General features: G+C 46.3%; 1 protein-coding gene across 1 annotated transcript in view; it reads left to right on the forward strand.

The window, feature by feature from the left end:
• The window catches only part of LOC147121021 (ALK tyrosine kinase receptor-like), a 970,192-nt gene that overhangs the window by 812,013 nt on the left and 130,530 nt on the right, over nt 1-27,649 (forward strand). The window contains exon 14 of the mRNA XM_085977636.1: nt 21,261-21,392. Coding sequence (XP_085833762.1) covers nt 21,261-21,392 — 132 coding nt within the window. The remainder of the gene's footprint in view (nt 1-21,260; nt 21,393-27,649) is intronic.

Below are 27,649 nucleotides of genomic sequence, written 5' to 3' on the forward strand. Positions count from 1 at the left end.
GCCGATATTCGCGCCTCAAAATGGGCGATACCAAATTTCTCCCCCCAAGTGCCTACCCTTGTGTGTTGTTAGTTAGTATGATTGCACTAGGATGAGTGTGAGGGGTGGCTAGTGAGATGGGGATGTGATAATGTAGATAGAGAGGGATGGGTGGAGGTGCAAGGTAAGTTGGTGTGAGTAAGGATGTGCAGGAGTAGGGTAGGGAAGGCAGAGTGATGGAGATGTGCTGAGAGGCACAGCAGGATGAGGTTGTGTGTGGCTTTGTTTCGTGATCTATTGAGATCATTGAAACATTTGCGGCACTGCACCCAGGTCCTCCGGACCACATTCCCTGCCTGTGCCCTCCTCTGCAATGTACAACCAGGCTGTGTTGATCTCCTAGGCAGGTCTCTTCTGCCCATGGGAAGGGAAGAGGACCTCCCTGTGTGCTGTGACTCCCTCCATAAGCATATTGAGAGAGTAATGGGAAAGCCTGGGTGCAGCCCTGCACCACTGTGCAGTGCTTGTTAGTGTTTGCAGCACCTCAATGCTGTAGAACAACTTCTTCTTCTTAGGCAGTCCCTTGGAATGGAGGATGATTTGCTTCCACACTAAAAATGCGTTCTAAAGTGACTGATGAGTCCAATGCGGGACCTAGAGTCTCTGTCACAGGTGGGGCAGACGGTGTTTGAAGGGGCGGGTGGGTGGGGTGCTTGGGTTGACGTGCGCTCCTTCCGCTGTTTGCACTTGGCTTCTGCTTGCTCCCGGCGAAGAGACTCGAGGTGTTCGGCGCCTTCCCGGATGCTTCTCCTCCACTTTGTGCGGTCTTGGGCCATGGATTCCCTGGTGTCGGTGGGGATGTTGCACTTTTTCAAGGAGGCTTTGAGGGTGTCCTTGAAGCGTTTCCTCTGCCCACCTGGGGCTCTCTTGCCATGTCGGAGCTCCGAGTAGAGCGCTTGTTTTGGGAGTCTTGTATCGGGCATGCGGACGATGTGGCCTGTCCATCGGAGCTGATCGAGCATGGTCAAAGCTTCAATGCTGGGGATGTTGGCCTGAGCGAGAACACTGACGTTGATGCGCCTATCCTGCCAATGGATTTGCGGGATCTTGTGGAGGCGGCATTGATGGTACCTCTCCAGTGCTTTGAGGTGCCTGCTGTACATGGTCCATGTCTCTGAAGCATACAGGAGGGCGGGTATCACTACTGCTCTGTAGATCATGAACTTGGTGCTAGGTTTGAGGTCCTGGTCTTCAAACACTCTCTTCTTCAGGCGACCGAAGGCTGCACTGGCACGCTGAAGTCTGTGTTGGACTTCGTCATTGACATCTGCCCTTGTTGACAGTAGGTTCCCGAGGTATGGAAAGTGGTTCACGTTGTCCAAGGCCTTGTCATGGATTTTTATAATCGGGGAGCAGTACTGTGTGGCGGAGGCAGGTTGGTAGAGGACCTTTGTCTTACGGATGTTTAGTGTAAGGCCCATGCTCTCGTACGCTTCGGTGAAGGTGTTGACGATGATTTGGAGTTCGACCTCAGAGTGTGCGCAGACACAAGCGTCGTCTGCATACTGTAATTTGATGACAGTGGATGGGACGACCTCGGATCTGGACTGGAGGTGACGGAGGTTGAACAGTTTCCTGTTTGTTCTGTAGATTAGCTCCACTCCAGCGGGGAGCTTACTGAGGGTGAGATAGAACATTGCAGCCAGGAAGATCAAGAAGAGCATTGGCGCGATGACACAGCCTTGCTTGACCCCGGTCCTTACGTGAATTGGGTCTGTGGAGGATCCTTTGGTCAGGATCACAGCTTGCATGTCGTCGTGAAGCAGGCGGAGGATGGCGACAAACTTTTGAGGGCAGCTGAATTTGAGGAGGACACTCCATAATCCCTCACGGTTGATAGTGTCGAAGGCCTTTGTGAGGTCAAAGAAGGTCATGTACAGCGGTTGGTGCTGTTCCCTACATTTCTCTTATAGTTGACACACGGTGAAGATCATATCCATTGTGCCCCTTAGTGGGCGGAATCCGGATTATGACTCTGGGAGGAGCTCATCAGCCACTGGAAGAAGGCGATTGAGGAGGATTCTTGCGATGACTTTCCCTGTGGCAGACAGCAGGGAGACTCCTCTGTAATTACCGCAATCAGACTTGTCACCTTTCTTGAAGATGGTCACGATTACGGCATCTCTGACCTCCCCTGGCATGTTCTCTTCCTTCCAAATAAGAGAAATGAGTTCATGTATTCGCGCCAATAGTGCTTCTCCAGCATGTTTTAGCACCTCGGCAGGGATTCCATCTTCTCCTGAGGCCTTGTTGTTCTTCAATTGTCGGACGGCCTTTTCAATCTTATGCCGGGCTGGGGCTGTGCTGAGGTGGTGGCGGGATGGACTTGAGGACACTCGCGTCGAAGACAGAGTCTCGGTTAAAGAGATCTTCGAAGTGCTCCTTCCAGCGGGCACTGACTGCCTCTCTGCCCCTGATGATTACCTCTCTGTTCTTGGCCCGCAGTGGGGAACACTGTAGAACACTGACAGCACAAATGTCAAAATCAATTTGCACACGGTCCCTTTAAGGAAACCGGCTGATCACGCGTCATCAAATGACATTACCAGACCCGCTTCCTCTAATCGGCCAGCAAACGCGCTGGGCGGGCTTAACAAGCCCAATCAGGGGAAAGTAATTTCAGAGGCCGGGCTGGAGACAGCAGCGGGGTCGAGACCCAACATTGCCCGCCACGGAACCGCAGAGGTTCGTAAAATTGCGGCCAAAATTATTAGATCTTTGATCATTTTCAGCTAAATTATATGGATTAGGAAAGTTGAGAGATAAAGCTCACAAGCTTATATTTAAACAATCAAAACAAAACTCCTCTAATGGATTGTTTATATTTCCATATACCCTCTCTTCTTCCCCTTCCCCCCACTCCCCCGCCATACCACAGACCGTTCAGTAACCATGACGGGGAATACTCCCTATCTCACTGACTATGTGGCTTCTCGGAGTTACATGAGGGCACCCTGCAGTGAACTCCTCTGTGATTGATTTTTTTTTTGCCCCTTGAAATGTGAGATAATTAGTTTCAGCTTAGCACCTGCCGTAGCAGCGTTCCATTTGGGAATCCCAGGTACAAGTTCTATCACTGGCACAGTGCGTTAGTCGATTAGCATCCTCAACCACTTCATTCTCCTACACATTTCATCATAAAAGCATATTTCACAGCAGCATACTTACCATCTCTCACATAAAAGCCTTTTGCCTGACAATTTGTAGATAATTTTAAAAAGCGTAATGACTTTGATTGAAACTTTGACAGGTGTAAACAAAAAATAAATGATCTTAAATACTAAATTAAATAACCCGAGTGAGATTATCAACTGGCGTGGTGCTTTCTATCTCTCATCAGTCTCTCATCAGTGATTCTTCTGTAAAATCAGCAATAATAAATACCTTCAGCATTACAGTGTAAATATTAATCCGGAAGATCACAAGGGAATCAGAGAGATCAGCGGGAGGCTCCCTAATTTGCCTTCAAATGGTGGTGCCCATCCCACTGGAGACTTCTAGGATGCCCACCATGTAAACCAAGCCATAAAATCCAGCGTAAGTGGCCAACGCTGGGGGGGATTATTGGGCAACCCCTGGAAGGAAAGTGTAGCTGCCCACTTTAGGCAAATCTTCTGGTGTCCAGGGCACAATCTTGTCTGGGCCTCTAGATAGTCCCCACATCCACCGCTGGCTCAAGCAGTATATAGCAGTGCTGATGATACACTGTGTCCCTTTTAAGGTCTGAAGTTGCGAGAATTCCTGAGGCAAGATTCCAACCCCCCCCCCAACACCAACACCCCCCTCCCCCCCCCCCACATTACAGTAATGGCCTTGTAAGGGACGGGCAAAGGCTTTGCAGCAAGGTTAGGACCCAGTGTATCCATGTCCCCCCAGTCTTCATTCTGGCCGCTTTGATTACTCCTGCCAAAGTTACAGCAGGAGAACACTGGAATGGCCGTAGATTTTTGGGTCCCAAGTCTGTCCAATCCTTCCTCGTAGCTCAGCCCTTTGATACTAGGAATCACCGTCGTGGCTTTTCTCTGAACTGCCTCAATAGCTTTGACACCTCCTTTGTGTCTCAGTGCCCAAAACTGAACACAGTACTCAAGGTGCTTTCTGATCAAAGCTCAGGAAAGTTTGATCACTACTTCCTCTGACATATTCTACTCTTTTGGCTATGTAATTCAACATTTTATTGGCTTGGTTGATTACTGCCCTGTGTTTGGTTGGATATGTTGAGCATTGGACCTGCTACAACTCCTGGGTCTTTTTCAGCTTCATCCATGGCTATTTCAACACCATTCGTGACGCATGTGTCTCGCTTATTTTTTCTTCCAGTTTACAGAACTTTACATTTTCTGCATTAACTTTTAACTGCCATTGTTCTGCCTAACTCATTCTGTAAGTTATAACCCACCTGTGAATCCACTGTCCCTCCTAGCTTGGTATCAACTTCAAACTTGGCCACTTTACATTGAGTTTCTGAATCCAAGTAATTTATGTAAGTTAGAAACAATAGCGACCCCAACATCAAGCCCTGGTGCACCATCCTCAGTACTCTACCCCTCTCCCCCGCCCCTCACCCACCTCAACATAACTTACAATGAGCGCTCATTGTTTACTATCCTTCAGCTAATTTCTTATCCATGCTCAAGGTTTATCCTGAATTCTGTTAGATCCGTGGTTCAGTGGATAAATAATCACACGGATGCTGTACATTAACAAATAACAGGTCTTTACTGGAGGAGGGTAATCTCTAGGCTGGGGTACAGAGTATACAGGAGCTGTAAAAAGTAGTTCTGACTTAAAGGCACATACACTACAATTCCTCCCTTTTTAGAGTAATAATACCCCCTTAATATTCAAATAACAATTACATTTTTACATGTACATTCAATAACAAAAGTCCATTTATAGATTCAGTCTTTGGGGCGGCTTCCTGACCCTTTCGGCATAGCTACTTTCCAGAGGTTCTTGTTCTTGGTGCAGAGGCGATTCTGACCCCTTTTCATCGGGTAGTTCATCGGGTTCCCCTGCTACTGGGTCTGAAGTAGATGCTACCGGTATGTCGGGGTTATCCCCAGGTACTCGAGACATGGGGTTGACGCATTCCTGTGATGCTAAGATCTGATCGACGTGGCGTCTCACAATATTCTCCCTGACATCCACTGTGTACATTAATGGCCCCTGCCTTGTACATATCATTCTGGGTTGCCACTTCTCTGTTCGATAGTCCCGGGCCAAGACTGGTTGCCCTACATTGAAGCTCCTTGTCGGCTTCTCGTTGATGTGCTGGAATTGTTTGTCCTCAACATTTCTTCGCACATTTAGTCTGAGCAAGTCCAGACGAGATCTCAACCTTCGGTTAAAGAAAATCATGGCCGGGGTCTGGTTGGTAACTGCATGTGTTGCGTTTTGGTAGGCTAATAAGAAATTGTCCAGCTTATGCTGTAGTGGAATTTCCCTGTCGCTCATGGCCTTTATCGCCTTCTTAAAGGTTTGTACGACCCTCTCAGCCAATCCATTGGTGGCTGGATGATACGGGGCGGATGTGTAATGCCTTACCCCATTCCTTTTCATGAATTTTTGGAACTCGTCGGACACAAACTGTGGTCCATTATCAGAGCAGATCTGCTCTGGCAAACCGTTTCTGGCAAATATGGTCCGTAGGACTGCAATCGTTTTCTCTGTAGTGGTTGAAGACATCTTTATCACCTCAGGCCACTTTGAATGAGCATCCACTGCTATTAAGAACATTGAGTCCATGAATGGACCAGCGAAATCAATGTGCACCCGTTGCCATGGAGAGGAGGGCCACTCCCATGGGTGTAGAGGGGCATGTGGTGGTGCATTTTGGACCTTCTGGCATCCTAAGCAGCTCTTAGTTAGGTCTTCGATTTGTTGATCGATTCCCGGCCACCACACATAAGCCCTAGCAAGGCTTTTCATTTTCACTCCCCCCAGATGACCTTCATGTAGCTCATTTAGCACTCTCTCCCTTAACTTGGGTGGAATCACCACTCTGGATCCACACATCACTGTCCCCTGGCATACTGACAGCTGTTCTCTTCTGGATGAGAATGCTGGCAACAGTGAGTCGCCATGTGTTGGCCATCCCCTCACCGTCAATTCATATACCCGTGACAGTGTCGGATCATTGCGGGTCTCCTTCTCTATATCCGCGTTTGTTACTGGCAATCGTTCAATTATCGACGAATAAAATATCTCGATAGGGTCCACTGCTGGTGCTTCCTCCACCGTAGGCAGTGGCACGCGCGATAGCCCATCAGTGTTCCCATGCTGTTTCGTGCCTTTATATTCTATTTCATATTGATTCGCCCCTAGAAACAGGGACCATCTTTGTAACCGCTGTGCAGTCATTACTGGCACGCCCTTCTTAGGATTAAAGATGGAGACAAGTGGTTGGTGGTCAGTCAGCAAGGTGAACTTCTGCCCATGCAGATAGTGGTTGAATTTTTTTACTTCCCATACTAGGCTGAGGGCCTCCCTGTCAGCCTGGGCGTAGTTGCACTCGGCTGAGGTTAGTGACCGAGACGCAAAGGCTACTGGCCTCTCCAACCCGTCTGGGAATTTGTGCGACAGCACCGCTCCAATGCCGTAGGGTGATGCATCACATGCCAAACGAATTGGTAGTGCTGGGTTGAAATGGGCCAACACCTCTTTTGATGTGATCAATTCTTTACACTTCTGGAAAGCTCGTCTACGTTCGCCATCCCACTTCCATGGTACCCCTGTTTGCAGTAGGGTGTTCAGCGGGTGTAATACCGTAGACAAATTTGGTAAGAACTTGTGGTAATAGTTTACCAGCCCGAGGAACGACCTCAGTTGTGACACATTTTCCGGTGCTGGAGCCTTGACCACTGCCTCAATCTTGTCAGGGGACTTATGTAACCCCTCTTCATCGATGACGTGGCCGCAATACGAGATCTGTTTCTGGAAAAACTCGCACTTGTGGCGATTAGCTCGTAGCCCATATTCCTTTAATCTGGTGAGCACCTTCTCCAAGTTAGCTAGGTGATCACCGTCATTTTCGCCCGTGACCAAGATGTCATCCAAATAACACTGGGTCCCTGGAATCCCTTGCAGGACCTGATCCATCGCCCTTTGCCAGATAGCCGGAGCCGAGGCTACTCCAAACACCAGCCGGTGTTAGAGACCTTTATGGGTGTTGATCGTAAGGTAATGTTTTGAAGCTTCTTCTACCTCCATTTGCAAGTACGCCTGGGCTAGATCAATTTTGGTGAAGCGTTTACCACCAGATAGCGAGGCGAAAATATCCTCAATTCGTGGAAGCGGATATTGCACCGTGTGAAGGACTGGGTTCACTGTCACCTTAAAATCCCCACAGATGCGGACCTTCTTTGGTTCCCCAGACGTATTACTCAATGACCTCTTCATTACAGGAATGATGGGTGTAGCCCACTCGCTCCAGTCCACTTTGGACAGTACTCCTGAACGTTCCAACCCTTCCAGCTCTGCTTCAACTGCTGGTCTGATCGCATAAGGCACTGGTCTGGCCTTCAGAAACTTTGGGCTTGCATTTTCCTCTATTTTAATTGTTGCTGTTATTCCTTTTAGTGTTCCTAGTCCCTCCTGGAACACTTCTTTTGCGTCAGTTAGCATTTTTGACAGTCGTCCAGGTGTGACGTCGTCATCCTTTTTGGCCTCAACCTTCAGTGCCTGTATGGAATGCCAATCTAATTGTATCTTTCGGATCCATTCACGTCCTAGCAAGGGTGGTCCTCCATTTGGCAATACATATATATCCATTTTAGGTATTTCCTGACCTTTATATGTCACTTTCACCCTTATTTTCCCTTTGGGGTAGACTTTTTGCCCCATATATGTCTTCAAGACAATCTCTGTAGCTTTCAAGGGTATGTGTGAAAATAGCCGCTTGTAGTCTCTTTGATTTATGACTGTTAGAGCTGACCCTCTGTCCAATTCCATTTCCACTTGGACTCCGTCTATCTTGAGTGTAACCCAGATAGTCTGGTGATCCTCCATTTCGGTTACATTATGTAGTTTCAGACAACCCAGCTCCTTGCTTCCGGAGTCTGTGTCACTTTTCTGTTCGTCTGAACCACTGTCCATCACCTGGTGTACCTTTTTGTAATTCTCCTGTGGAGATTTCTTACTGTTGGTTTTCTTCCCAGACCTGCAGACTCTTGCTATGTGTCCTGCTTTCCCACACTGTCTGCACACTTGGTCCTTGAACCAACAATCTTTCTGGTCATGTGTTGTTCTGCCGCAGCGATAGCACTTCCCTGTTCCATAGGTCATTTCGTTGGTGCCATATTCTTGCGGTCTCCGTTGTATCTCTGTAGCGCCCCTTGCGGCTGCTTCATGTGATACTGCCATACTGAAAGCTTTGTCCAGCGTAAGGTCCTTTTCTGATAGAAGCCGTTTCTGGGTTCCTTCACTTTGTAGCCCACACACAAACTTGTCCCTTAACATGTCTGCTAGTCCCGCTCCAAACTGGCAGTATTTCGATAGCTTGCGCAGTTCCGTTATGTACTCAGCATTGCTTTCGTCTTTGTGTTGGTTCCTTTTATGGAACTTAAATCGTTCTGCTATCAGCAGCGGTGTGGGGTTTAAGTGGTCCTGTAGGATTTCTACTATGCTTTCAAAATTCTTGTTTACCGGCTTCTCTGGGGTTATTAGATTTCGCAGTAACCCATAAGTTTTTTGCACCCATGGAATTTAACAGAACCAGTGCTTTATTAGCATCTGGCACTTCATTCGCCCTGTAGTACACCTCAATACGTTTCACATATGTCGCCCAATCTTCGACTTCATTGTCGAACGTAGAGATACTGCCACTCTTCGGCATCCTTGGTTGTGCGTTAACTATCACCAATGGCGCCTCCCGCGCTTCCCCTTCTCCGCTGGCACAAAATGGCGTCTCCCGTGCTTTCCTTCCTTCCCGCGCTCGCCCGTCTTCTCCGCTGCGGCTTCGCAAAATGGCGTCTCCCACGCTCTTCCTTCTCCGCGGCTCAATGGCGCCTCCCGCGCTCTCCCTGCTTCTCCGCGGCTCAATGGCATCTCCCGCGCTCTCCCTGCTTCTCCGCGGCTCAATGGCGTCTCCCCTTGCTTCGCCCCGCGGACCCTGATCAGCCCGTGATCCCTGGCTGTGCTCTGCGCGTTCTTCTCTTGATATTTGTCGACACCACTCAGTCTAGAACCCGGCTGTTTCTTACCCTCTCTCCGGTTTGCAGTATTTTTCCTCGACGCCGCTCGGTGATCAACCCCCGGCTGCGCCCCGCTCTCTTCACCCTCTTTCTTACCCCGTCGACGCTGCTCGGCTCTCACTCTGCCGTCGGTCGGCTCCAGCCGCCGCTGCTCGGGAAGGGTCTGCTCTGGACCTGTCATCGGTCTCTTACTGCTCATTATGGCTGGGGAACCAAGCCCGGCTCTCCACAGCCTCCCCAGCGAAGTTGGATCTCTGCCTGACTGCTGGGTGGTTGCTCGCGGTCGACGCCCGTGTTCCTGGACTCGACTATTTTTTTATTTTTTTTATGTTGCAGCTGGATTCGAATCGACACTCGTCGCCACTGTTAGATCCGTGGTTCAGTGGATAAATAATCACACGGATGCCGTACATTAACAAATAACAGGTCTTTACTGGAGGAGGGTAATCTCTAGACTGGGGTACAGAGGCATGCGCACAGCTTATATACTGGTGTGGTCACTGCCGGTACTACAGTATACAGGAGCTGTAAAAAGTAGTTCTGACTTAAAGGCACATACACTACAAATTCCTACAGGTTTGAGTTTAACTAATAGCCTATCAGGTGAAACTTTGTCAAAAGTATTTTAGAAGTCTAGTTGCAACATGTTGTAAGGCTTACCACAGTCTACAGACAATGATACAAGATGTGCTGGTAGGACTGTATTAGAGCGCTCCGCAAAACTAATAGGCACCTGATGCAGACCTTCAGAATACCAATTGTCTGTTCTATTGGAATACTGATGGTGTCATGAGCCTCATTATATTGGTGCTCACAGGATCCTAAGGAAGCAAGTCAAGGTCATTAGCCACTGCTACCATGGGTAGCCCTGATCTCAAAGCTGCCAGTCAGCCACTAGCCTAAGTGGGTTAAAGGATAGAAAGCAGAAAATTGTGCTTAATAGATTTTTTGGACTGTAGAGATGAAAACAACAATGTCTCCAGGACTCAATGTTGGGATCATTGCTCTTCCTAATGGCCCTGAAATTCCATGGGCCGGGGACGGCTGTTTTGAGTGTAATGTCCATAGGAAAAGGAATTTGAGATCGAACTTGGATCCAGCAGGGATCCACCTGTTGAAATTCTGGCACTTTAAGGGAGGGCCCATAGTACACCTGCCATCAAATACAATGTATTTCCTGCATTGATAGCTTTAACAATGCTGGATGCTAGGGACAACTGTGAGTCCTTGGTTTCCAGCGTTGCTAGGGCCGTGTGTGGACAGGGTGGCAGTTGCTAGAAGCTCCGTACCACCCATGATTCACCCCACTTCAAGAACTCTGTAGGAATTTCTGGGTGTGTACCTATAGGTATAACTTGGGTATTGGAGGGGCAGTATCAAATTGTGCCGACAGTATTTTGGCTTTTTTCCAGTTCTGACGAAAGATCATCGACCTGAAACGTTAACTCTGTTTCTCTCTTCACAGATGCTGCCTGACCTGCTGAGTATCTCCAGCATTTTCTGTTTTTATTATAGTATAAAAATAGGTATTGGCTCGTAATTTCCGATAGGAGGCTTCCTGCGTGCGGACGCCTCCTATCGGGAAAAAACATACGAACTTACCTGAGGGCTCCCGAGGTCCGGACACTTCCGCTCCTGGGCCTCTCCAAACTCAAAATGTGCAGGGCCCACGTATCCCAGAGGGGCAGGCAGTTCGCAAGCGTCCCTGGGATCACGTGGGCCGGGCCAGCCAATAGCAGAAGGGAATCTCCCTTCATACTTTTGACAGATAGACCTGTCAAATATATGAATGGAGATCATCCCAAAAACACAGTTAAAACCATCATGTTTTTAAAATGAGTTAAAATTACAATAAATTCTATATTTTAAACAAAAATGTAATTTTTTGAAAAAAGTAATTAAAGTTTTTTTTACAGGGCTAAAAATAAACTTAGCATTTTTAAAAAGTATTTTTTAATTATAAATGAGTGAAAAAAAATTTTTAAACTTTTTTTCCAACTCTTATGCTGGTAAAAGCAGGCCTTATGCTTTTACCAGGCGTTATATTTCTAAGGGTTTTCAGCAGGCGGAGGTTCTCCAGAAAGCGGAACTCTCTACCCGCAGAGGCCCTTCTCCAGGGCAGGCGTCCGATCTGTCAAGAGCATAAGTGTAAGTGACTTTAGGAGCATATAGCATTTTTGTAGATTGGGCAGATTAATATATGATCTAATGTAATTCCATGTGGAGGAATCTGGAGTGATGCATTTTTGGAGAGGAAGGAGAGGAAGTACCCATTATATATTAAAAATAGTGGGGTAAAATTCAACTTTGGCAGAGGCGCAAAATGTCCGGTAGCTCATTGGCCCCCCTATTACAAACCACGGCTGATTTCTCTTTCCTTTGACTTCAATGAAAAGGAAAATCAGGCGGAGTGTATAACGGGCAGCCGATCCGCTACTGCACATTTTGTGCCCTCACCGAAGTTGAACATCACCCCCAGCGAGTGGCCCCAGTGTTCCGTATGTATTGTGCCTGTAGGTGGTACTATGATGGTTGCATTATGTGACCCATTAAGTACAGTGGGATCTGCCTAATGTTACCTAACAGCCCCACTGTACTCACTCTGAACTCACTCTTCATCAAAGCGGATCAATGCTGTAATAACCAACCTCGTGCATTGTCCCCCAAATGACTATTTTTCATTCTTCCCCTGTAATATTTGTGCTATTTTCTGAAGTGGAGCTCCACTCATTCCTTGCAGATTAGGGATGAGCTTCCCATTTTTTTTTGCATGTTTTGGATCTGTCATCACTTGCGATACCATCCATGCTTATTCTGTCCGAATAGAATGTCAGGTCCTGTGAAAGACAAGGTTGAATCGAAACTGATTGGGCTAATGAGGAATCCTATTTTGAAGTTCAGGCCGAAAACTGTGGTCAAGAGTTGTTGTTCTGACATGTTCCAGCCTTGTCTAGAATTGGTAAAATGAGTTGAGTCTGAGTCTTTGTGACAGTTCAATTTTTTTCGTGAATATGCAGAAAGCGTTCAACACTGTGCAGCTTCAAATACTGATGAACCAATTAAAGCGGATCCCAGAGATTCATTACCATTTACCACGTGAGATAAAGCTACAGCTGCATTACTCTTCCTGACAAATGAAATCTAGAGATCTGCCACAATGAACCATAAATGAGGCTCCGTTGCATTCAGTGATAGCAAATGATTTAAAACCTGTATATTCCCAACACTCAGTTAATTAAATTCAGTGATGATGGAATGCTCAGGCAGGTCAGTCAGAAAATGACTAATGATAAGGGATGAGAAGAGCTAGATTGTATAATCAAATGGGCAGATTAAATGGTATGGAGTAGAATACATTGAAGACTCTTTCAAAAGATGCTGGTGACAAAGAAGTTGTTGTCAAAGTTAAATTAATTACATGTTAAAGTAAGCAAGTGAAAAGATAAATGCTCTCTGGGTGCATTTGATGAAATGTTGACACTGAAAATGCATGTGAAGTTCCTGCTCAAGAAAATTCTTTCTAAGCTTTAACTTATTATTTATTGAAAATATAAATTACATTTTATTTTATTAAAGGAGCCTAGGGGAGAGGGCATGGGCCATTGTACAGGGCACTGCCCAGGTTGAAAAGTGTGGAGACGATGAGGTAATTCGAGTATTAGTGGTTAGGTAATGTCAACCTTGGGTTTTAAAAGCCTTTAGTGTGTGGGAGGAAGGGAAGACTGAAGCAGGTTAAGAAGTTTCACAGTTCTGAGGTCCTGGGAAATAAAGGGATAGAATAAGAGATGATGCAATGTGTATTTCAACACTCAGGATTGAGGGAGGCGAAAGAATGCCTATGATGACTTATTTGGAGTTACGGAGGAACAAGAGAAAGCTGGTATCAGTAATAGTGATCGTGAAATGGTCGGATTGTTGTTAAAACCCAACTGGTTCACTAATGTCCTTTAGGGTAGGAAACCTGCTGTCCTTACCCGGTCTGGCCGACATGTCCCAAACCCCGCTGTCCTTACCCGGTCTGGCCGACATGTCCCAAACCCTGCTGTCCTTACCCGGTCTGGCCGACATGTCCCAAACCCTGCTGTCCTTACCCGGTCTGGCCGACATGTCCCAAACCCTGCTGTCCTTACCCGGTCTGGCCGACATGTTCCAAACCCCGCTGTCCTTACCCGGTCTGGCCGACATGTCCCAAACCCTGCTGTCCTTACCCGGTCTGGCCGACATGTCCCAAACCCCGCTGTCCTTACCCGGTCTGGCCGACATGTCCCAAACCCTGCTGTCCTTACCCAGTCTGACCGACATGTCCCAAATCCTGCTGTCCTTACCCGGTCTGGCCGACATGTCCCAAACCCCGCTGTCCTTACCCGGTCTGGCCGACATGTCCCAAACCCTGCTGTCCTTACCCAGTCTGACCGACATGTCCCAAATCCTGCTGTCCTTACCCGGTCTGGCCGACATGTCCCAAACCCCGCTGTCCTTACCCGGTCTGGCTGACATGTCCCAAACCCTGCTGTCCTTACCCAGTCTGACCGACATGTCCCAAACCCTGCTGTCCTTACCCAGTCTGACCGACATGTCCCAAATCCTGCTGTCCTTACCCGGTCTGGCCGACATGTCCCAAACCCTGCTGTCCTTACCCAGTCTGACCGACATGTCCCAAATCCTGCTGTCCTTACCCGGTCTGGCCGACATGTCCCAAACCCCGCTGTCCTTACCCGGTCTGGCTGACATGTCCCAAACCCTGCTGTCCTTACCCGGTCTGGTCGACATGTCCCAAACCCTGTTTTCCTTATCCGGTCTGGCCAACATGTCCCAAACTCTGCTGTCCTTATCCGGTCTGGCCGACATGTCCCAAACCCCGCTGTCCTTACCCGGTCTGGCCGACATGTCCCAAACCAACGTAGTTGACTCTTGGCTGCCACACTGAAGTAACTTAGCAAGCCACACTATTGTACAAAGAAGGCCCACCACCACCTTCTTAGGGCAACTAGGGATGGGCAATAAATGCTGGATTTCCCAGCGATGTCCACATACCAGGAATGAATTTTACGAACGAGTCAAGAATAAAAATTCAGAGGACCATAATGGTACTAGTTACAGCACAGATGACTTGATTAATATGTGCAATCTTAGCAGCATTTCGAACAATGTCACATTTGGAGTTTAACCCATGTCCCTTGCGAGGTAACTCTTGATAAACAGTTAATTGAAAGAGCAGCAAAATTAGAAATGAAATTTCAGTTTTGAAGAAATTTTAATTGGACATCTATTGCACATCTTCATCATGACAAATAGGCTCAAAACATTTAGAGGTAAAAAGAAAAATGCTGAAAATCTGAAATAAACATGGGAAATGCCAAAAAAATGCACAGCGGGTCAATCAAAGGAGAAACTTAGGTTAACATTTTGGGTTTGACTCTTTGGTCACTGGTTCTGGTGAAAGGTTACACCTCTCCTTCCCTTTCGTATTGTAAGCAAACTGCTGTACCTTTCCAGCGTTTTCTGTTTTTATTCCTCAAAACATTTACAGCATTTTTCCGATTTGAGAAGAATGATGGATAATGAAAGCAAGAGAACATAAAAACAAGCAGAAGATCACTGCAACTGAACCAGAGACCTGACATTTTCAGGAGATTGTTTATGTGTGGAAGTCCTCAGCTCTTCTAACTCTTGAAACATATACATAAAATAAATTTAGGAATAAAAGCAATATACAGTACTTGAGTCCCTGATCTCAACTGCATCAGTGTGGGGAAGCACCAAAGTCTCTTGTCACGTTTTGTCTCGGGGGAGATAAGGCGGGGTGGAGAGAATAATCAGAATAAGGGTTATTACCAAGCTGTTGTCACATGCCTTCTGGTCAGAACCTCTATGATAATGAAGGGCACATCAGTGTCATTAAAGTAGGCATTTCTTGATGCTTTCTGAGTCACGGCTTTGAAATTATTAGTCAACGCATCTGGATTGGTGACTCGTTTATTTATTTTAAGGGTTGGGAAGCTCATTGTTTAGTTTTAACTTATGTGTTAATGGCGATCATTCTATGATTGATTTACAAAACTTCGAGATCTGTAGGTATTATGAGGCTGCTGAAAGGAAACTTCAGAGTTCACACATGATCACTAACCATCCTTCTGTTATTGCAAATGTTACGCCCATGTTCAAGAAAGGGTGTAAAGATAAACCCAGCAACTACAGGCCAGTCAGTCTAACCTCGGTAGTGGGGAAGCTTTTAGAAGCAATGGCCCGTAATTTCCGATGCCTACGGGTGTGTACGAGCTGTGTACACACCTGTAGGGGCCTCGCAAGTGCCGACTTCAGGCATGCAAAGCTCATGCGCTGAAAACCAGCATTTCCGATCTGTCAGGAATGCTCTTGACAGATTGACGCCTGCCCTGGAGAAGGGCCTCTGCGGGTGGAGAGTTCCGCTTTCTGCAGAACCTCCGCCCGCTGAAAACACTTAGAAATCTTACGCCTGGTAAAATCAGGTGTAAGGCCTGCTTTTACCAGCATAAGAGTTTAAAAAAGTAAAAAAATAATTTTTTTTCACTCATTTATAATTTTAAAATACTTTTAAAAAAGGTAAGTTTATTTTTAGCCACGTAAAAAGCTTTAATTTTGTTTTCAAAAAATTAAATTTTGGTTTAAAATATTTAATTTAATGTAATTTTAACTACTGTAATTTTAAAAATATGATATAAAAAAATGTTTATTTAATGTTTTGATATATTTTTTCAGTGATCCACATTCATACTTTTGACAGGTTTACCTGTCAAAAGTATGAAGGGGGATTCTCTTCTCCCATTGGTTCCCCATGGCCCACATGATCCCAGGGACGCTTGCGAACTGCATGCGCCCCTGGGATACCTGGGCCCTGCGCATTTCGTAGAGCAGAGGCCCAGGAGCGGAAATGGCCGGACCTCCGGAGCCCTCGGGTAAGAGCGTAGATTTTTTCTAGATCGGAGGCCTCTGCACGCAGGAAGCCTCCAATTAGAAAATACGGGCCAATAATCAGGGACAAAATTAACAGTCACTTGGACAAGTGTGGATTATTTAAGGAAAGCCAGCATGGATTTGTTAAAGGCAAATCGTGTTTAACTAACTTGATCGAGTTTTTTGGTGAGGTAACGGAGAGGGTTGATGAGGGCAATGTGGTTGACGTGGTGTACATGGATTTCGAAAAGGCGTTTGATAAAGTGCCACATAATAGGCTTGCTAGCAATGTTGAAGCCCATGGAATAAAAGGGACAATGGCAGCATGGATACAAAATTGGCTAAGTGACAGGAAACAGAGAGTAGTGGTGAACGGTTGTTTTTCGGACTGGAGGAAGGTATACAGTGGTGTTCCCCAGGGGTCGGTTCTAGGATCACTGCTTTTCTTGATATATATTAATGACTTAGATGTGGGTGTACAGGGCACAATTTCAAAATTTGCAGATGACACAAAACTTGGAAGTATAGTGAACAGTGAGGAGGATAGGGATAGACTTCAAGAGGACACAGACAGGCTGGTGGAATGGGCGGACACATGGCAGATGAAATTAATGCAGAAAAGTGCGAAGCGATACATTTTGGTAGAAAGAATGAGGCAAGGAAATATAAACTAAAGGGTACAATCCTAAAGGGGGTGCAAGAACAGAGAGACCGAAGGGTATATGTGCACAAATCGTTGAAGGTGGCAGGGCAGGTTGAGAAAGCAGTTAAAAAAATTATGGGATCCTGGGCTTCATGAATAGAGCTGTAGAGTACAAAAGCGTGGAAATTATGATGAACCTGTATAAAACACTAGTTCAGCCTCAACTGGAGTATGGTGTCCATTTCTGAGCACTGCACTTTAGGAAGGATGTGAAGGCCCTAGAGAGGATGCAGAAAAGATTTACGAGAATGATTCCAGGAATGAGGGACTTCAGTTACGTGGGTAGACTGGAGAAGCTGGGGTTGTTCTCCTTAAAGCAGAGGAGATTGAGAGGAGATTTGATAGAGGTATTCAAAATCATGAGGGGTCTAGACAGAGTAGATAAAGAGAAACTGTTCCCATTGGCAGAAGGGTCGAGAACCAGAGGACACAGATTTAAGGTGATTGGCAGAAGAACCAAAGGCGACATAAGAAAAACTTTTTTACGCAGCGAGTGGTTAGGATCTGGAATGCACTGCCTGAGATGATGGTGGAGGCAGATTCAATCATGGCTTTCAAAGGGAATTGGATAAGTACCTGAAGGAAAACAAATTGCAGGGCTACGGGGAAAGGGTGGGGGACTGGGACTAGCTGAAGTGCTCTTGCAGGGAGCCGGCACGGGCTCGAAGGGCTGAATGGCCTTCTTCTGTGCTGTAACCATTCAATTATTCTATAAAGGACCTCAGTGAAAGCATTGTCACCCATTTCAATTTACAGTGTATATTTTGTTTTTAGCAGCAACCATTCTGAATAGCAATATTCAGAACACCTTTCAGCCTTGTTATGTATAAATGGGAAAAGCTGAGGGTGGAAGAGATTGAATCAATGGATTGAATTTGAAATTGGCATATTTTTCACAAGATAGTTATCAATATGTAATTATATTTCATAGTTTCCTAATGAGGTGAAGGAGAATGCAGCTGTGTTATCTGTCAGTTTAGGGCCCTGGTGCTCATAAATAAGACTCGGGGACCATTTACACAGCATCTCCTTTTCACGGTTATCTCTCAATAGACTTACTATTCCATGTAGCTCTGGACCTCCACATGTCTAATTGTGCAATTTTGAAAGAGGTAGGATTCAGCTCTGTTCCCACTCCTTCTCTTAAATCTATCTTGAATCAAACTTTTGGCCCTTTAATTTTTTAGGCCATTCCTATAGAGTGTATGACCTGTATGCAGTAACTGCTCAAGGCAGCACAATTGATATCAAAAGTTTATTATGTTGAAAATAGTGGGCCGCAAATATGCAGCTCATCAATCTAGTGGAGTGTGTAGAGCTGCTTTAACAAATAGTTCAGTGGTAACAGCTTATTTAGGGTTTACCTGGTGGTCTGTATTTCGTGGGCTTCAGATTTTGGATATCTGAATTATAGGGACTCTGAAATCCTGAAGCTTGAAGAAATCCTGTTGCTTGTTTTGACCTATTTTCCTTCACCCCAATATTTTCTTGTATAAACCACTTTGAAACATCGCAAAGAGGATCTGCTGAGTTTGGCACTCTTATTTTATCTGTTTTATCTTTGTTGATCTGACTCCCCTACCACACACTGAGGCCGTAGGTAATGACACTTTTAAACAGCCACTGAATAAAACATTTTAATGATTCCACTGTCTGCTCCAAACTCCCTGGGCTTACTTTTGAAACAGAGATATTGCTGTGTTTTTATGACCCTTATATCCAGTTAAGCACTTTATTTCAGATCTGAGTTAATGCATGTCCCCTGGTAGTTCAGCAAATAAGTGATCTCAGCTCCTTTTCATTTTATACTTCTGGGATTAATATATGTGTTTATATACTTTTTTTTTGTTTTAAGACTCCTGCTCTAGTCTTTTTTTCTCACATTACCATTTCTTGAGTGTCTTCAAGATATGCACAATCTCTGAACAAAATGGTGGACCAATGCTTTCAGGTCTACAGCAGTGCTGCTCCTAGAGATAAATGCAAGTGCACTATACCACATGGTGGATGGTCTGTTCTTTCTAAATCTTGCACATCTTCCTCTTCCCAATATTCTCACCAGGTCTTCAAAACTGTGGAACACCTTATCTCCCTCAGGCTTTTCTTCCTTCGATCATACAATATTTTAAAACTCAAATTCGCATATCCTAATCTATACTTCCTGATTTATCTAATCTCCTTTATTCTTTTCAAGCTTTGTGCTCACCTCCACTATGAGCCCTGGCCCTGCACATAGGTTTCTCAATTTAAAAGAAGTGGTCCAAGGTAAATCTTGGCCCGTATTTTCCGATCCCTATGGGTGTGTACGAGCTGTGTACCCACCCATAGGGACATCGGAAATGCCGGTTTCAGGCATGCACAGCACATGCGCTGAAAACCGGCATTTCTGATCTCTCAAGAATGCTCTTGACAGATCGGACGCCTGCCCTGGAGAAGGGCCTCTGCGGGCGGAGAGTTCCGCTTTCTACAGAACCTCCGCCCGCTGAAAACACTTAGAAATCTTATGCCTGGTAAAAGTGTAAGGCCTGCTTTTACCAGCATAAGAGTAGAAAAAAAGTTTAAAAAAATAATTTCAGTCATTTATAATTTTTAAATACTTTTTAAAAAAGGTAAGTTTATTTTTAGCCCCGTAAAAAACTTTAATTTTTTTTTCAACAAATTACATTTTTGTTTAAAATATTTAATTTATTGTAATTTTAACTCATTTTAAATTTATTTAATGTTTTACAGTGTTTTTGGGGTGATCTCCATTCATATATTTGACAGGTCTATCTGTCAAATGTATGAAGGGAGATTCCCTTCTCCTATTGGCTGGCCTGGCCCACATGATCCCAGGGATGCTTGCGAACCGCATGCCCCTCCAGGATACGTGGGCCCTGCGCATTTCAACTATGGAGAGGCCCAGGAGCGGAAGTGTCCGGACCTCTGGAGCCCTCAGGTAAGTTCGTAGATTTTTTTCCAATAGGAGGCGTCTGCACGCAGGAAGCCTCTTATCGGAAATTACAGGTCCTTGTTTCCTTGTAGAGAAGCAGCTGCTCTCCATTGTCAGCTTCCCTACAGCAAGTGACACCTGAGATTAGAAGTTCAGTGGAACAATGTTTTCCCTTCCTTTCCACTTGTCACAGTCTTGTGATTTTGTTCACTTTTATACAGACGACACCACCCTACCCCTTTTTCCATTTCACACTGATTTCTGCATCCATGTGTTTTTCCAAGCTTTTTCTTTGCAATCAGTACAGCATCTTTACTATTTTCCTTTTTTTGGGGGAGTTAGAGTAAACTTGTGATCTATCACTCCATGACGCAGTGAGTTGGAGCTCTGAAGTCCTACATCCCTTGCATCCTGCCCACTAATGTAGCTATCTCCCCCCTCAGATGGATGTGTGAGTTTGAATATGTACAATATATGCTGTTTATTTGTTTTATGATTTTCCAGCTTAATTCATACGTAAAGGTTAATAAATTATTAGAATCATAGAATAGAATCATAGAAATGTTACAGCACAGAAGGAGGCATTTCAGCCCGTCGAGCCCGTGCCGGTTCTCTGCAAGAGCACTTCAGCTAGTCCCACTCCCCCGCCCTTTCCCCATAGCCCTGCAAATTTTTTTCCTTCAGGTAGTTATCCAATTCCCTTTTGAAAGCCGTGATTGAGTCTGCCTTCACCACCCTTTCAGGCAGTGCATTCCAGATCCTAACCACTCACTGCATAAAAAAGTTTTCCTTCATGTCGTCTTTGGTTCTTTTGCCAATCACCTTAAATCTGTGTCCTCTGGTTCTCACCCCTTCCACCAATGGGAACAGTTTCTCTTTATCTACTCTGTCGAACCCCTCATGATTTTGAACACCTCGATCAAATCTCCTCTCAATCTTCTCTGCTCCAAGGAGAACAACCCCAGCTTCTCCAGTCTATCTACATAACTGAAGTCCCTCATTCCTGGAATCATTCTTGTCAATCTTTTCTGCACCCTCTCTAAGGCCTTCACATCCTTCCTAAAGTGCGGTGCATTAATAGTAACTGAACCCAGTGTTCATAACTAAAGTTCACATTGAGGTATAACTGAAGTGATATTGGTGTAATGAGCTTTCGGTGTCGCGTTTTCAAGCGTACCGAGGGCTAGTCTAGACCCTGAAATACCAGCTTTCTTGAGATGTTAATGGATAAGACCAGAATTTAAGTGTTTGTTGAAATATTCCTGCTAACTTGCTTTATCAGTCGCACAGTAGCCAACAACACAGCTTATCAAAGTGGTTGACACCATCAAAATTGGATTTTTAACTTTGTTCTACTCTGAAAAACTATCTGTTCTGTTGGGTTTTTATTTCAATTACTCACTTGGTCCAGATGCATTGATATCCTCAGTATTACATCCTTCATCGTTTTGTTTTAAAGGCTAATCCCACCATCCAGAGTGTTTGCTTGGGAGAGAATAATGTGATTGAAGAGGAGTTGAAAGCAAATGGCAGTATCACAGAGTGGGCAGGAGGTGGAGGAGGAGGTGGAGGAGCCACGTTTATCTTCAAGGTAAATATTTATAATACAGACATCAGAGATTTTTATTTGAAAAAGGTATCCTCCATTTTATCAATTAACTTCATACATATTTCCAAACTATTAAAAATCCAAGCCACTTAACAAACAGCCTTAGAAGAAATTTTATTTTTAATGCATAAATCTATTTAACGGAAGGCTACGCAAATATTACTGAATTATGACAATTTTTTTTGCCTCAGTGGGGAAACATTTTTGACTCCACATGTGTACTGAATTATGTACTTCCAGTCATCTTAATCAGAAAACATGAGGGGAGATTTTACAGTCACAAAGGCCAGTGGTGTAGGAGTGCAGCAGGTGCTAGGGAACTGGAGTATCTGGCACAGATCCATATTGTCAGATCTGTGGCACTTTACTGCTGAGTGAGAATTTCCAACAGGCTTTTTAGATAAGCCTAAAGTGTTCTTGCTGATAGGAAGTGTTATTATAATTGATTTAAATGAAGCTATTACAAATTGCAGATCTGCACTAGATATTCTATTGGGCTCGGTATCGCTGATCACTCCCGTAAATAGATCCCATTTCCCCTACACTCTAGAAAAGACTTTTACCGCCCAATATCTAGTTAATATTGCCCAAAGACGCTAATAGTAGGATCCCTCGTTGTTTACACTGGACCCTGTGATCTTGCATGTTGTTAGCAAAATTAAAACCTATGGGATTAAAGGGACATGGATACAAAATTGGCTAAGGGGCAGAAAGTAGTGGTGAACGGTTGCTTTTCAGACTGGAGTGAGGTTTTCAGTGGTGTTCCCCAGGGGCCAGTATTAGGACCTCTGCTCTTTTTGATATATATTATTGACCTGGACTCGGGTACACAGGGCAAAATTTCAATGTTTGCAGATGGCACGAGTCTCTGAAATGTAGTTAACAATGAGGAGGATGGTAACCGACTTCAGGAGGACATAGACAGACTGGTGAAATGGGCAGACACACGGCAGATGAAATTTAACGCAGAGATACATTTTGGTAGGAAAAATGAGGAGAGGAAATATGAACTAAATCGTACAATTTTAAAGTGGGTACAGGAACAGTGAGACCTGGGGTGTACGTACACAAGTCTTTGAAGGTGGCAGGTCCTGTTGAGAAGGCTGTTAGAAAAGCATATGGGATCCTTGGCTATATTAATAGAGGCATAGGGTAGGATTTTCATTGGGCCGTGGAGGCGGGATTGGAGGTGTGCGGGGGGTTAAAATTGAAAAAACTGGCGGGCGGGCCCAACCCCGCCTCCAAGCAATTTTCAAGAAATCGTGTTTACTGCTCCCGCCTCCGTCCCGCCTTCAAGAGGCGGGATAGGCCCTTAAGGCCATTAACAAGCACTAAATTGCCTCTATAATGCCATTTTGAAAGGCCTTTGTGATTTTAACCCTTTTCCCACGTGAAACACACCTGTTCTGAAACACGACGATGAAACCTGGCGGGAGCACAATTAGTTTACTGACTATCAGCTGCAGCTCAACCATTAAATAGTAGATTTGATCAGCCATCATTTGCAGGTGGCAGGACTTTGTTGTCTCAGGTCTGGGGGAACTTTTAGAAGGCATAACCACAGCTGTGGAAGTTTGGAGCCTGACAACCATCTCCAGTGTGACCTCCTGGGAAACCCCTCTCGCCACCTTCACTGAGCGCTTCCTCAACTGAGGCATATACCAGAAGCATGGGAGCCATTTATTTTCTTCCCTTCTGGACATTAGATGAGGAAGAAGACCAGCTGCGGCACCAGCAGAACCAGAAACAACAGCAGCACCAACAGCAGCAGCACCAGCAGGAGCGCCAAGCTGCTGCTCACACACCTGAAGCTCCACAGGCCAGAAGGGGCCAGCGCATGGAAGCCTGTCGGCGCAGGAGATACCCCCCAAACAGGGTCTACAGACACAGGGTCAGCTACCTCAACATGTCTGAGCAGCAGTGCCAAAGGTGGCTCCGACTTTCGCGAGAGGTAGTGGGTGACATCTGCGCAATGCTGCAACAAGACCTGCAGCCCAGAGGACCAGGTGGACAACCCTTACCAGTGGCCGTCAAAGTCACCACCGCACTCAACTTTTTTGCCTCAGGCTCCTTCCAGGGATCAGCAGCAGACATCAGCGGCATCTCCCAGGCGGCCGCACACAAATGCATTACGCAGGTAACCGATGCCCTCTTTGCCATTGCGCACAATCACATCCATTTCACCAAGGATCAAGCAAGTTTCACGGCGCGTGCGGTTGGATTAGCTAAACTGGCAGGCTTTCCAAGGGTGCAGGGCGTCGCTGACTGCATACATGGCCCTTAAGGCACCCCATCGCAATCCAGGTATTTCTGTCAACTGCAAGGGCTTCCACTCCCTCAACGTGCAGCTGGTGTGTAACCACAAGAAGGACATTTTGCATGTTTGCGCCAAGTACCCTGGCAGTTGCCATGACTCGTTCATCCTGTGGCAGTCTAGTGTGCCGGTAACGAGCTCCCGCTGAGAACAAATATCTTGCTGTTTTATTGATGGAACAGTTTTGTGGCAGCTCGCAAACCTAAGTTACTAGCAAAACCTTTTTAAAACTCTGCCTAGTAATGTACCTTTCCCAGGAGGTCACACTGCAGATGGTTGTCAGGCTCTTCAGTCCGCCAGACCAACTTAACGGATGGCTACTTAGAGACAAGGGCTATCCCCTGAGGACGTGGCTAATGATGCAGTTGAGGAGGCCATCCAAAGAAGCTGAGGAGCGCTACAACTCCAGCCACATTTCGACCGGATCCATTATCGAGCAAACCATCGGTTTGCTGAAGATGCACTTCAGATGCCTGGATAGATCAGGTGGAGCCCTGCAGTACTCAGCAGCCAGGGTCTCCAGAATTTTTGTGGTTTGCTGTGCACTTCACAACATGGTATAGCGTTGTGGCTTGCAGATTCCTGAGGACCAAGTAGCTCCTCACTTATCCTCCTCAGATGAGGAGGAGGAGGAGAAGGAGGAGGAGGAGAGCGAAAACGAACATCTTGCAGAGGCCCATCAATCAGCGGCAGCAGTACATGAGAGCATAACTGCCCGGGATGCAAGGAACGCATTCATATTGGCCAGATTTGCTTAGCCTAGCCACTCAAGCACTTTTGCCTCGCATCTTCTTGCCTGAGCATCGACAATGGCCAAGAACCAGCTGACTCCTAGCAATTTGACCACCATACTGGCAATTGCAAGTAATCCTAAGCCCTCAATGTGAAAGTCCCATTGGCAAAATTACACACGCCACAACTACAGCAGCAACCATCAGATTTTTTATTTACATTATTCATCTGATGGCTTTTCCACATAAAACATCAAATTTCACCCAAGTGACTACCCTTGTGACTATTTGTGCAGTATCTTTCTCTTACGCGTGCTCCTACGTGGTGCTTCCCCTGTGGCTTCAGCAGATGTGGAGGCCCCTTGCTCACTTTCCTGCTGCTCCTGTCTCGACACCTTTGGCAGGTGTCCTCTGGGGTTGCGAACCTGTGAGGGCTCGTCAGCAGTCTGCTGCTCCTGCGGCTGTGCAGGGGTTGAGATGCCAATCTCAGTTGGGTGTGGACTCTGGTGGGGCTCTGACCGAGGGCTCTGCAGTGGTAAGGAAGTGTGAGCGCTTGGAGAGGAGCCCCCACCTGCCACCATAAGAACATAAGAAATAGGAGCAGGAGTAGGCCAATCGGCCCCTCGAGCCTGCTCCGCCATTCAATAAGATCATGGCTGATCTGATCCTAACCACCAATCCACTATCACAGAACCATCTCCTGAATCTAACAGAATTAGACACATGAAATAGGAGCAGGATCAGGCTACACGGCCCCTGGGCCCGCTCCACTACCCACAGGGCCATGACCGATCCGAACCTAGACTCATGTCCAAATTCCTGCCCGCTCCCCGTAACCCTTAATTCCCTTTACTTCTAGGAAACTGTCTATTTCTGTTTTAAATTTGTGTAATGATGTAGCTTCTACAGCTTTTTGGGGCAGCATATTCCATGGACCTACCACCCTCTGAGTGAAGTAGTTCCTCCTCATCTCAGTTTTGAAAGAGCAGCCCCTTATTCTAAGACTATGCCCCCTAGTTCTAGTTTCACCCATCATCGGGAACATCTTCCCCGCATCCACCCGATCCGACCCCTTCACAATCTTATATGTTTCAATAAGATCGCCTCTCATTCTTCTGAACTCCAATGAGTAGAGTCCCAATCTACTCAACCTCTCCTCATATGTCCATCCCCTCATCCCCGGGATTAACTGAGTGAACCTTCTTTGTACTGACTCGAGAGCAAGTATGTCCTTTCTTAAGTATGGACACCAAAACTGTACGCAGTATTCCAGGTGCGGTCTCACCAATACCTTGTACAACTGAAGCAATACCTCCCTATTTTTATATTCTATCCCCCTAGCAATGAAAGCCAACATTCCATTGGCCTTCTTAATCACTTGCTGCACCTGCATACTAACCTTTTGAGTTTCGTGCACCAGGACCCCCAGATCCCTTTGTACTTCAGTACTTTCCAGTTTCTTGCCACCAACTTCCCTCTCATGGGTCAGGTCCCCCTTAGTGCTTGCAAGTGGCTTCAGAGCACCTTGCTGCACATCAGGGGGGTCATGGGGACCCGTATCTGCACTGGCAGTCCTACTCAGAAGGACTTCCATAAAGGTCTGGTTTCTCGGTTCAATAGATGACCATCGCTCCTCCAGAGATGTCATTCTATTTTGAACACTCACCATGTTTTCTACACTCTGGCGAGTTATCACCTCCATGGAGGTTGCCAACCTTTCCATGGTGATGCGTTCATGCGCCAATTACTCCACAAAGGCTCTGCTCATGTTTGCTATGGACTCCCCCATTCGCTCCACACTCGCAGCGACCCTGGAGACAAAACCTGCCAGAGACTCCTGCATCTGTTCCTGGAGTTCCAGCACCGCTGATCTTATGGATGGACCCAGAGGCAGAGGGTCGACATGCAGCTGAGCCGAGTTGGCAGAGTCCTGCGTCCTCCGACTAGGACTCTCCACTGCTGTTCCTGTCTCCACAATCTGCTGATGCTCACTTGTCAGCTGTGATACACCAGGTGACAACACTACTCTATGTCCCGAAGGTCCCACCGAGGTGTGAGTGTCTGCGCTGGTGCTGGGTGCGCTTAATTCTGCTGACGCTGCGCCTTCAGAGGTTGCAGCTTCCTCTGAGGAGTCTTCATGTTCAGATTCTTCCTCCTGGCTAGTGGGGATGGGTGCTGTTGATGGTTCTGTGGGGGAGTAAAGGAAAGAGTCAGAGATGTGATGCCAAGGTTACATGCACATTGCATATTGCAGATGATCATAAGTCCATCTGTTAGAGCTTTAGAATCATTATCAGCGACTAATGCAATGTCAATGAGAGAGATGGAAAACTATTCTGTCACCAGCTTGCTGTGATGCTCCCGTCTGTCCGTCCCCCACTTGCGCATCTTCCTCCACTCCGATTATCTCCAGGACCGCCTCCTCCCAGGGGGTGAGGTGGGCTACTGAGGGTGGCCCTCCTCCTGTCCTCGCTCTTTCTCGCTTATTGTGAGCTCTCTTTTCCTGCAATGAGGGAGACAAGTGGAGGTTGAGTGAGAATGAAGGAGTGAGTGTAGAGAATCCATAGCATAGATACTTAGAAGGAGACAAAGATGGAGTGAGGTGGCAAGACCAAGGGCCCTCCCTGTGTGTTGTCAGTTGTTTTCATAGCATCACAGTGATAGGGAGTGTGAGGGCTGCATAGTCGAATAGTTAGGTGAATGTGACCATAGAGAGAAAGGGAATGGGTAAGGGTGCATGGATGTCAGTGTCAAGTGGAATGTGGAGGAAGAGATTGCTAAAGCTGAGTGCTGGTGAGGAAAGGCAATGGGGATCAGATTGAGGGTGATGGGAAATTCATACTCACTTTTCCAGTGCGCAGAACGTCATGAAATCTTTTCCTGCACTGAATCCAGGTTCTGCGGGTTACCGATAAGGAGTTGACCTCCTCTGCCACTTGCAGCCACACAGCCTTGGTCTGCTGGGGAGGCTTCTTCCTCCCTGAAGAAGGGAAGAGCACCTCTTTATGAGCTCTTACTCCCTCAACCAGAGCCTGCAGGGCAACGTTGTCAAATCTTGGAGCAGACCTAGGTCTTTCACTGGCCATGCTGCCTCCAGGTCCCTGTAGCATTGAAGGCCAAAAGGTTGGCAGCCTGCAGAAGAAGCAAGGCTTGCTGCAGACCTTAAATGCAGCAGCAATGATGACGTCATCGGA

The sequence above is a fragment of the Somniosus microcephalus genome, chromosome 3, assembly GCF_052327205.1.
Source record: "Somniosus microcephalus isolate GS21.2 chromosome 3, FLI_Smic_1.0, whole genome shotgun sequence".
Classification (NCBI taxonomy): domain Eukaryota; kingdom Metazoa; phylum Chordata; class Chondrichthyes; order Squaliformes; family Somniosidae; genus Somniosus; species Somniosus microcephalus.